This window comes from Pongo abelii, chromosome 4 (assembly GCF_028885655.2).
Source record: "Pongo abelii isolate AG06213 chromosome 4, NHGRI_mPonAbe1-v2.0_pri, whole genome shotgun sequence".
Lineage (NCBI taxonomy): Eukaryota > Metazoa > Chordata > Mammalia > Primates > Hominidae > Pongo > Pongo abelii.
The window spans coordinates 96,537,366-96,550,082 of record NC_071989.2 but is presented as its reverse complement, the minus strand read 5'-3'; the positions used below and the strand labels follow the sequence as shown (position 1 = coordinate 96,550,082).

Sequence of the window (12,717 nt, the reverse complement as noted above, 5' to 3'; positions counted from 1 at the left end):
GAGGCGAGGCACGGTGGCTTATGCGTGTAATCCTAGCACTTTGAAAGGCTTAAGCGGGAGGATCGCTTGAGCTCAGATGTTTGAGACCAGCCTGGGTAACATAGGGAAACCTCGTTTCTACTAAAAATAAATTAAAACAAAGATAAAGCCAGAAGATGTTGGTGCACGCCTGTAGTCCCAGCTACTCAGGAGGTTGAGGCGGGAGGATCGTTTGACCCTGGAAAGTGGAGGCTGCAGTAAGCTATACTAGTACTGCTACACTCCAGCCTAGGAGACAGGGGAGACCCTGTCTCAAAAAACAAACAAACAAAACAGAAGTTGTTAAGTGAATTTCACATGACTGGCAAATTCGGCATTCAAATTCAGAGTTCTCTAAGTACAAACCCTATGTTCTTTGCTTTCTACCATACTATCTTCAATGTCAATATGATAAAATGATATAATTATTATTAAGGAATATATGTATTGTTAAAAAATTTTGCATTTGAGTTGTTAAAAAAATTTCATGGGAAAATTTATCACATGTATAACATACATCAATTGTATCTTTCTAAAGATTTCACATAGTAGTTTCCCCTATCAATTTTTATACCATGGATTTTTACCATGTGCCCACACATGTCTCCTGGTCTAAGCACTGGGGATAAAGTAGTGAGCAAAATAAAAACGGCATATGCCCTTGTGGAGCATGCGCTGTAGTGAAAGAGAGGTTAAACAGATCACACAGGAAAATATACACAGTTTTGTATTTTTTTATTTTGTATGTTTTGTATACAAAATATATTTTGCATATTTTTGCGTATATTTTGTATACAACATATATTTTGCATATTTTTGTATATATTTTGTATATTTTTGTATATATTTTGTATATTTGAAAATATAAAATGTGATTGTAACGTGAAGGAAAAATAAAAGGTGATAAGTAAAACAATAATTAACAAAATGTGGAGGAATGAGGAGACTGGGAGGTCAGGCTTTCTGTCTGCTAGCCCACAGTCCTTGTCAACATAAATCTATTTAGTTGTGGGGGAGGGTGAGGAGTGGGAGAAGGCGGCAGGCCAGGATTCAGAGTTCTCTCTGAGGTTTCTAGTTTGGATGACTGAGTTTATGGTGAGATGGGGATTCCAAAAGGGGCAGAAGATTCTAGACTGAAGATAATGAGGTTGAACTTTGGAGGGTTTGAGAATCCAGGATGTTTAGACAGGTGTGGAACTGGAGGACATGCATTGGGTGTCTGGAGACAGAGAAAGTTGAAGGGTAGGAATATGCAATTAGGAACTACACACAAATCTGTGATAAAATGAGCTGGCCTCTGCCAGGTGGGTTGGATTTGAAGGTATGAAAAAGTTTAAATGATTCGTTCTGAAAACAATAGCTTAATTAAGTAAATTAGCTTTTCCCAGAATATGTGCCTCAAAAACCTAGTTCTGAAGAGTGATAGTAAGTGCTCCTCAAAATAAATAAATATGCAAAGAAACAAACGATATGTCAGCAATAGGTTCGAAAAGCAAGTTAAACAAAGTTTAAAAGATTTCATAGCCTTTAATATACCAATGTGCCTCTTTTTCCAAACATATTAGGCCATTGAACTTTTTTCTTAAGGAGTATTTTATAGGAACAGTACTCTACAGAATGAATACCTGCTGGGAAACACTGGACCATATAAAGGTTTATAAGAGACTCCGTCTCAAAAAAAAAAAAAAGAATGTTCACGCCTTTTCGGTAGCCAGACTGGAGCAACAAGCTGAAGTTCAATTAAAAGAGAGTTGAAATTGGGAAGAGTGAAATATATTTTTGCATTTGGTAAGATTGGCAGGTAGGAAGTTTTCAAAGCCAGGGAGAGGGAGCTGTTGTAGACAGCTCATCGGGAAAAAGACGGTAGGAAGAGTGAGGCTTTGCAGTTTGAGTTGAATTGAGGAAAGAATGATTCCAGGCAGGGAGATCATCTAGGACAGGAAGCTGCTAGGCTGTCCAAAACTGAAGTGATAAGGACATGAGTGATAGAGTTGCCTGGGAAATAGTGTGAACCTGAGAAATATTTTGAGGAAAGGAATTACGCGTCTTGGTAATAGATTAGATTAAAAGAAGAAAATGGTGGCATTAACAATACAGTTTCTGGCCTGAGAGAAGAAGAAAGATACACAGAAGAATGACACCAAAACCCTAAGCATATGATGGCTAACAGACTTCCCAATGCCCTGCTGGGTTTCTAGAAAACAGAATACAACATCGTCTGAGATCACAGTCATATCCCTTCAAGTGTTTTCAATTAAATGACATGAGACTAGACAATTTTAAGACTTGTTTGAACACAGATCTAAAATGCTAAGTTCATAATGTCATGTCCACTCTTCAAATAGTCAAAAACAAGCTCCAAACTAATTATTAATTGGGAAATATGTTAACCATGCTGAAATTAATTTTTTTTTAAATCTTAACTTGCTCAAAGAAACATGACCAGTTCCCTGGTCACCTTCATTAAAATACCCTACATTAAATCTTGTATTTAGAGTCTCACATTCAGCAGCAAGCTAGAAATCACACATTTTCAAATGATAAGCAGAAATTAATATTAGATTTATTTGCTTTCTTTCTAAAAGTGTTAGTGCCCAAGGGCTCTGACAACTACACACCATTGTTTTGTGAAGGAAAACAAAAAAGAAAAGAAAAAAAACCACACATGCATGAATATTTTTTAAAAAATCTTGGCTGCTTTCTTTTTTCTAGGTGACATTTACAAAGAGGAAATTTGGGTTGATGAAGAAGGCTTACGAGCTGAGCGTGCTGTGTGACTGTGAGATTGCGCTGATCATCTTCAACAGCACCAACAAGCTGTTCCAGTATGCTAGCACCGACATGGACAAAGTGCTTCTCAAGTACACGGAGTACAATGAGCCGCATGAGAGCCGGACAAACTCAGACATCGTGGAGGTGAGAGAGCATGCGTGGTGAGCCCCAAGCCTCCGCAAGCAGGGGCGTTTGGACCTCCCCCTGCCACACACACATACACACATGGTGTTCTTTTTCCTAAGGTGTTCATAGTCCCATAGGTAGACCCAGGATTACTATCTATCGCAATTCTTACTCCACCTTTTCTCTCCCCCTGAAAAGTTAGAGTGATGTGATGATAGAGACCATGTAAGATCTGGTCTTTGCTAGAATCAAGTACCAGTGTCAAACTATTTGCTTCGTCTTTTGCAAGTGGTCATTGTCCGCAGCTATGTATCAGGACACCATGGTTGGGAACTCTTGCCAGGGAATAGCTCATCCATATTTTAGACACTTCTGGTCATTTATTTTAGGTATATAATAGTTTCCTGGCATCATCAAAGAAAAAACGTATTTAAAAATGAACTCACCCCAACCTTACACTTTCAGTTTTTCGATTTATGTCTCTTCTTTGTAATTCATTATTCTGAATGCTTTCTTGCTGGAAGAGTAAAGGCAATTATTCTCCTAGAAATGTTTTTTCCTAAAAATTATATCATTATATATATCAATGAAAACTGTTAATATACATGGAATCAGAAATCAGATGAAAATGAATTTCTAAATGTTAGCATAGTGTTTAATCAATGTCAGATTTTAAAAATTGTTTTATTGTACCAAAAATAAAAGAGCATGATGCTGAAAGTCAAAAATGTTTTAGATGTGTTAGCATAAGTAACATACCATACAGTTTTGGCTGGAACTTTTTAAACGTTTTCAGCATCGATCCTATTTAAATACTTTGTAGTACCCTTCATGAGCAATGACTAAGACTACGAAACAAAGAAGGAAGAGGTATAATAAGGATGGTTCCCATCTGCCTATTTTCTTCATCTATTTGTCTACTCTGGCTTCCCTAGATTGTGCTTGCTTTCTCAGAATGAAAAGAAAATTAATAAGTGTTTCAAAAGTATGTACTCAAGAGTCGGTTTGCCAGAGTACACGTCATTCTTGACATTGCTTAGACTGGTTCCACATTGTAAAAAAATGTAATGCTAATCCTGATCAAATGAATATGCCTCCCACATCCATCTCCCTTTTACCGGTTACAATTGTCTAAGACTAATTCTCATTTCTTTGTTTTTATTTGAAAGTTTTTCAAAAGTATTGAGCTGATTATTGTATTTTATTTTTGCCTAACGAGGCCAAGGAAATAATTTCAGAGAAACAAAACTGAATGATAAATAGACCTAGGGTGATATGTGCTTAAAATACTATGCATTATTTTAGTTTTTCATTGATAATTAGAATTGTGTGCTTGCCTTGATCTTGAAATTTAGGATCACTGATACAATTTACCTATGCATTTCAGATAGTTTTTTATTTGCATATAAATATGAAAGTACAAAAATATGAAGGTGAACACTGCTTGTGTGTGTGCACTAATACATATGTAAAATAAATTCAGAAAACAAAACAACTATTTACTCAAAACTCCATGTCATTACTAAAACCATTATAACAAAAGTCAGGTAACAAAAGAATTTGAGTTGGAATTTATCATTACACTGGAACTGCTAGTCCTTAATGTCATGTGAAATGCTGTAGAACCATAATGAGCCAATTGGAAAATATGTTGACTTCTAAAATTTGCCTTCTTAAAGGAGTTTAAAACCTAGAACATTCATCTTCTGAGGGTTTTTCTCAGGAATATATTATATAACTTGAAGGCAACTTAAAACTTCATATATTGGCCAGGTGCGGTGGCTCACGCCTATAATGCCAACACTTTGGGAGGCCTAGGTGGGCGGATTGCCTGAGCTCAGGAGTTTGAGAGCAGCCTGGGTAACATGGCAAAACTCCGTCTCCGCAAAAAAATATAAAAATTAGCCAGGCATGGTGGCATGCATGTGTGGTCCCAGCTACCTGGGGGGCTGAAGGGGGAAGATGGCTTGAGCCTGAGAGGTCAAGGCTTCAGTGAGCCTAGATTGTGCCTCTGCACTCCAGCCTGAGTGACAGAGCAAGACCCTGTCTGTTTAACAACAACAACAACAAAAAACCCACTTCATATATTGTATGAAAACTTCATGCTTTTTGATAGGTGGATATTTGAAAGTCAGATTTCTTTAAATGCCACAAAAACAGCACTGGGTTAAGAGTCATTGTTTTTCATTTGAATCCTTGTCTTGCACTTTTGTGCAGTGTGACAAGTTGGGTACCTCTCTGGGCTGAAATTTTCTCATCTCAAAAATGAAGGCATTGGATTTGAAAGTGCTTTTGCAAGATTATAATTTTTAAAAAAGCAATACTTGTAAAACAGGAGTAAAGAACCAGCTCCATTTTCCTGTTAACATCAATAGATTAAATCTCTGAATCTCTCAAAAAGACACCTCGAGGCTCCTGGGCCAAATCTAGAGATTCGATGGCTCAATTATTTGGATGAACACAACAAGTCTAACACATTGTAGGTCCGTCCTGTTCAACTCCCTGAATTATGCATTCTTCACATATTTGGCTTCTCCACATTTTAGTAATAACAGAGATCATGGAAAAAGAAGTAAGATGGGACCGCTAAACTTGATAAAATTTACATCATCTTCACGTGGAGTGAAATTAGGATACTTGAGACACTTGGTGGAGAAGAGGGGATCTGGATTGGAAGTTGCATTTATAAAAAGTTCCCCAAGTAGGCCGGGCGCAGTGGCTCACACCTGTAATCCCAGTACTTTGGGAGGCCGAGGCGGGCGCATTATGAGGTCAGGAGGTTGAGATCATCGGGGCTAACATGGTGAAACCCCGTCTCTACTAAAAATCCAAAAAATTAGCCGAGCGTGGTGGCGGGCGCCTGTAGTCTCAGTTACTCGAGAGGCAGGAGAATGGCCTGAACCCGGGAGGCAGAGCTTGCAGCGAGTCGAGACCACGCCACTGCACTCCGGCCTGGGTGACAGAGCAAGACTCTGTCTCAAAAAAAAAAAAAAAGTTCCCAAGTAATTCTTAGACACACTAAATTTGAAAACCTCTGCAGCACTAGCACATAAATTGTGTTGGAGGCAAAGACCTATGATACATCAGGGATTTGAATTCGTTCTTAGAATGGATCTACCATAAAGTCGAAAGTTAAGATTGTTTACTGCTCCTGGGTAAAATTTAAAATCCTATTTATTTTAATTTAATGGAATACATTTAACTGAATAAGTTTAATGAGGAGCATAATATGTTTCATGAAGGGTCATTAGTTTTATATTTCCCATTTGGACCATTACCCCTCTTCCTTAACCCTCTAAAAACAGTTTACTCACAAGAAGAAAAAGTATGGGGAGAGATAGAAATAATATAATTTCCAGCCTTTAGGCAGAAATACAAATTTCTGGGCCATACCAGAGTAGTGCTACAGGGTCATAGGAAATTGTGCAGTGCGTGGATGTTGAAAAAGATTCCTTCTTTTAGCAAAAAAGCTCTACGTAATTATCATGTCTTTGCTTGATAATTAGCACTACTCCAACAATGGCACAAAGACTCACAAAGTCTTAACAGACAGACTGAGATCGGTTTTTTATTATTATATTATAATGCAGCTTGAATATCTGTTTAGATACAATATATAAATATGCCAGATGTAGTAAATGTGTTAAATTTTTAATCCATTGGTTAAAAAGAACAAAAAGTTATTGTATTAAAAGCACTTCCCTTGAAGAAAGTCCATTTTACTTAACTCTGTGACAAGTATACTGAGATATTTACCCAAAATGCTAGCTTGTCAGACTGTTGAAGTTCAGTTGGGATGGCATTAAGGAACTGCCCCCTTCACTGCTTGTTCACTAGCTCCACTCCTCGTTCTCTTAGCTGTCTAAGACAGCAAACCCTACCAGTTTATGTTGGGCTCTGTTCCTGGAAGAAGATGTGGTTGTTGAGTACTTCAGGATGATCTGAAGATGCAGATCCCACAGGACATGCTTACAGCCCATTGCTTCATTTAGCAATGATTTAGCAAGCTCCACTCATGCTCAGCACTGTGCAAGAGACTATGAAACAGGAGGAGACAGGCATTCTTGTTAAGGATGTAAAACATATATGCAAAAAATCAGCTTGGGAACAATTGGACGGCAAAGGAACAATAACCTCATTAATGCAGTATAAGCTGCTTAAATGAAGGCGTAGGCTAAACAATTCAACAGAACTCATTCAGCCAGGTCATGTGTTTTTCCAGAGCATTCCAGGTGATCCTTGGAGTGACAGGACTCCCAGACAGGTTACCTCCATATCCAGCACGTTTTGTAACCACAAAATCCTTATGGGAGTATCACTTAGCACCCAGCCAGGAAGGAACCTCTCATCCCCTCAGTGAACTCAGTGATTCTAATGAGCTACTCATTCAGTCTGGGCCCGCAGTCCAGTGATTAAGTGTGGAAGGGGAATAAAACACAAGGCCCTTTGCTGCTCTCTAGAAAATTCAGAGATGGATGTAACTCCTGCAGAAGAAACCTTTGATTCACAACTGTCTCCATAGAGGATTATTGGTTTTTCTTTTTAGAGGAAGAATATGTGTGTGTGTCTCTCTCTCTCTGTGTGTGTGTGTGTGTGTGTGTGTGAGAGAGAGAGAGAGAGAGAGAGAGAAGGAAAGGGACATAGGGAGATGGAGAGAGAGAAGATGAGAGATGAGAGATTATATTTACCTGATATTTTATTATTTTGGAAATTTTATTTGCTGTCACCTGAATCCTGACTTCTGTTTTGATTTGGAGACATCTAAGAACAGTTGCTGCAGCAAAATGTTTTCTGCACAGTAATAATTAAGGCCTAAATTGGGATGGGAAAAGCCTTAAAATAGTTTATAACTTGTATAGCTTCACAATGGTGATGAAAGTTATCAACGAGCTAAGTGCTCTTACATAGTTTAGTGAAAATACTGAGTACAATTTTTGTTGAAAAGCAAATTTTGTTGAAAAGCAAATGCAGCAAAGTCCAGAATTGGACTTCTTTACAAACTGAGTATCACAAAATCTGGAAATGGATGTAAATGTGAAAATACATCTACTTTACTTGAGCATTCATTATATCTAATTAGCTTCTAATTTTATACTTATAAAAATATAGATGTAAAGCCACTGTAGCTAGACTGCCTCTCTAGATTCCTTCTCTCTGGGGAGAGCATCTCTGAAAGAAAAGAAGCAGCCCCAGTCAGGGGCTTATAGATAAAACTTCCAACTCCTTGGGACAGAGCACCTAGGGGAAGGGGCAGCTGTGGGTACAGCTTCGGCAGACTTAAATGTTCCGGCCTGCTGGCTCTAAAGAGAGCAGCAGATCTCCCACCCAGCACAGTACTCAAGCTCTGCTAAGGGATAGACTGCTTCCTCAAGTGGGTCCCTGACCCCCCGTGCCTCCTGACTAGGAGACACTTCCCAGCAGGAGTCGACAGACACCTCATACAAGAGAGCTCCGGCTGGCAACTGGTGGGTGCCAGTCTGGAATGAAGCTTCCAGAGGAAGGAACAGGCAGCAATCTTTGCTGTTCTCCAGCCTCTGATGGTGATACCCGGGCAAACAGGGTCTGAAGTGGGCCTCCAGCAAACTCCAGCAGACCTGCAGCAGAGGTACCTGACTGTTAAAAGGAAAATTAACAAACGGAAAGGAATAGCATCAACATCAACAAAAAGGATGTCCACACCAAAACCCCATCCAAAGGTCACCAGCATCAAAGACCAAAGGTAGATAAATCCATGAAGATGAGGAAAAAACAGTGCAAAAAGGCTGAAAATTCCAAAAACCAGAATGCCTCTTCTCCTCCAAAGGATCACAACTCCTCTCCAGCAAGGGAACATAACTGGATGGAGAATGAGTTTGACAAATTGACAGAAATAGGCTTCAGAAGGTGGGTAATAAACTCCTCTGAGCTAAAGGAGCATCTTCTAACTCAATGAAAGGAAGCTAAGAAACTTGAAAAAAGGTTAAGGGAATTGCTAACTAGAATAACCAGTTTAGAGAAGAACATAAATAATGACCTGATAGAACTGAAAAACACAGCAAAAGAACTTTGTTTAGCATACACAAGTATCAATACCCAAATCGATCAAGCGGAAGAAAGGAGTTAAGAGATTGAAAATCAAATAAAAGAAATAAAGCATGAAGACAAGATTAGAGAAAAAAGAAAGAAAAGGAATGAACAAAGCCTCCAAGAAATATGAGGCTATGTGGAAGGACCAAACCTACGTTTGATTGATGTACCTAAAAGTGTCAGGGAGAATGGAACCAAGTTGGAAAACACTTCAGGATATTATCCAGGAGAACTTCCCCAAGCTAGCAAGACAGGCCAACATTCAAATTCAGTAAATACAGAGAACACCACAAGATACTCCTCAAAAAGAGCAACACCGAGACACAAGCAGATTCACCAAGGTTGGAATGAAGGAAAAAATATTAAGGGCAGCCAGAGAGAAAGGTTGAGCTACCCACAAAGGGAAGCCCATCAGACTAACAGCAGATCTCTTGGCAGAAATCCAACAAGCCAGAAGAGAAAGGGGGCCAATATTCAACATTCTTAAAGAAAAGAATTTTCAACCCAGAATTTCATATCCAGCCAAACTAAACTTCGTAAGTGAAGGAGAAATAAAATCCTTTACAGACAAGCAAATGCTGAGGGATTTTGTCACCACTAGATCTGCCTTACAAGGGCTCCTGAAGGAAGCACTAAATATGGAAAGGAAAAACTGGTACCAGCCACTGCAAAAACATATCAAATTGTAAAGACCATTGACACTATGAAGAAACTGCATCAACTAACGGGCAAAATAACCAGCTGGCATGATAATGACAGGATCAAATTCACACATAACTATTAACCTTAAATGTAAATAGGCTAAATGCCCCAATTAAAAGACACAGACTGGCAAATTGGATAAAGAGTCAAGACCCATCTGTGTGCTGTATTCAGGAGACCTGTGTCATGTACAAAGATACACATAGGCTCAAAATAAGGGGATGGAGGAATATTTACCAAGCAAATGGAAAGCAAAAAAAAAAAAAAGCAAGGGTTGCAATCCTAGTCTGTGATAAAACAGACTTTAAACCAACAAAGATCAAAAAAGACTTAAGAAGGGCATTACATAATGGTAAAGGGATCAATGCAACAAGAAGAGCTAACTATCTTAAGTATATATGCACCCAATACAGGAGCACTGAGATTCATAAAGCAAGTCCTGAAAGACCTACAAAGAGACTTAGATTCCCACACAATAATAGTCAGAGACTTTAACACCCCACTGTCAATATTAGACAGAACAACGAGACAGAAAATTAACAAGGATATTCAGGACTTGAACTCAGCTCTGGACCAAGCTGACTTAATAGACATCTACAGAACTCTCTACCCCAAATCAACAGACTTCAGCATTCTTCTCAGCACCATATCACACTTATTCTAAAACTGGCATAATTGGGAGTAAAACACTCTTCAGCAAATGCAAAAGAACGGAAATCGTAACAAACAGTCTCTCAGACCACAATGCAATCAAATTAGAACTCAGGATTACAAAACTCACTCAAAATCACACAACTACAGGGAACCTGAACAACCTGCTCCTGAATGACTACTGAGTAAATAATGAAATTAAGGCAGAAATAAATAAGTTCTTTGAAACCAATGAGAACAAAGACATAGTGTACCAGAATCTCAGAGACACAACTAAAGCAGTGTTTAAAGGTGAATTTTATAGCACTAAATGCCTACAGGACAAAGTGAGAAAGATCTAAAATTGACACCCTAACATCACAATTAAAAGAACTAGAGAAGCAAGAACAAACAAATTCAAAAGGTAGCAGAAGACGAGAAATAACTAAGAGCCGAACTGAAGGAGATACAGACACGAAAAACCCTTCAAAAAATCGACGAATCCAGGAGCTGATTTTTTGAAAAGATTAGCAAAATAGACTGCTAGACAGACTAATAAAAAAGAAAAGAGAGAAGAATCAGATGCAGTAAAAAATGATAAAGAAGATGTTACCACTGATCACACAGAAATACAAACTACCATTAGAGAATACTATAAACACCTCTATGCAAATAAACTAGAAAATCTAAAAGAAATGAATAAATTCCTGGACACACACACCCTCCCAAGACAAAACCAGGAAGAAGTCAAATACTGAATAGACCAATAACAAGTGCTGAAATTGAGGCAGTAATTAATAGGCTACCAACCAAAAGAAGTCCAGGACCAGATGGACTCATAGCTGAATTCTACCAGAGGTACAAAGAGGAGCTGGTACCATTCCTTCTGAAACTATTCCAAATAATAAAAAAAAGAGGGACCTCCTCCCTAACCCACTTTATGAGGCCAGCATCATCCTGATGCCAAAACCAGGCAGAGACACAACAAAAAAAGAAAATTTCAGACCAACATCCCTGATGAACATCGATGCAAAAATCCTCAATAAAATACTGGCAAACCGAATCCAGCAGCACATCAAAAGCTTATCTACCATGATCAAGTCAGCTTCATCCCTGGGATGCAAGGCTGGATCAACATACACAAATCAAAAAACATAATTCATCACATAAACAGAAACAATGACAAAAACCACATGATTATCTCAATAGATGCAGAAAAGGGCTTTGATAAAATTCAACACTCCTTCATGCTAAAAACTCTTAATAAACTAGGTATTGATGGAATGTATCTCAAAATAATAAGAGCTATTTATGACAAACCCACAGCCAATATCATACTGAGTGGGCAAAAGCTGGAAGCATTCCCTTTGAAAACCAGCACAAGACAGAGAGGCCCTCTCTCACCACTCCTATTCAACATAGTATTGGAAGTTCTGGCCAGAGCAATCAGGCAAGAGAAAGAAATAGAGGGTATTTAAATAGGGAAAGAAGAAGTCAACTTGTCTCTGTTTGCAGGTGACATGATCGTATATTTAGAAAACCCCATTGTCTCAGCCCAAAATCTCCTTAAGCTTATAAGCAACTTCAGCAAAGTCTCAGCATACAAAATCAACGTGCAAAAATCACAAGCATTCCTATACACCAATAACAGACAGAGAGAGAAATCACGAGTGAACTCCCATTCATAATTGCCACAAAGATAATAAAATACCTAGGAATACAACTTACAAGGGATGTGAAGGACCTCTTCAAGGAGAACTGCACACCACTGCCCAAAGAAATAAGAAAGGACACAAACAAACGGAAAAACATTCCATGCTCATGGATAGGAAGAATCTATATCATGAAAATGGCCATACTGCCCAAAGTAATTTATAGATTCAATGCCAGCCCCATCAAGCTACCATTGACTTTCTTCATAGAATTAGAAAAAACTACTTTAAATTTCATATGGAACCAAAAAAGAGCCCATATAGCCAAGACAATGCTAGGCAAAAAGACCAAAGCTGAAGGCATCACACTACCTGACTTCAAACTATACTACAAGGCTACAGCAACCAAAACAGCATGATACTGGTACCAAAACAGCATGATACTGATACCAAAACAGTTATATAGACCAATGGAACAGAACAGAGGCCTCAGAAACAATGCCACACATCTACAACTATCTGATCTTTGACAAACCTGACAAAAACAAGCAATGGGAGGGGATTCCCTATTTAATAAATGGTGTTGGGAAAACTGGCTGGCCATATGTAAAAAGCTGAAACTGGACCCCTTCCTTACACCTTATACAAAAAAATAACTGTAGATGGATTAAAGACTTAAACGTAAGGCCTAAAACCATAAAAACCCTAGAAGAAAACCTAGGTAATACCATCCAGGCCGTATGCATGGGCA

The 12,717-nt window shown here is 38.5% G+C and overlaps 1 protein-coding gene across 31 annotated transcripts in view; it reads left to right on the top strand.

Annotated features, from left to right (window-relative positions):
* Nucleotides 1–12,717, top strand: part of MEF2C (myocyte enhancer factor 2C) — a 166,263-nt gene that overhangs the window by 80,525 nt on the left and 73,021 nt on the right. For all 31 annotated transcript variants that reach the window (XM_054555222.2, XM_054555216.2, XM_063723971.1 and 28 more), the window contains 1 exon segment: nt 2,731–2,934. In XM_054555222.2, coding sequence (XP_054411197.1) covers nt 2,731–2,934 — 204 coding nt within the window.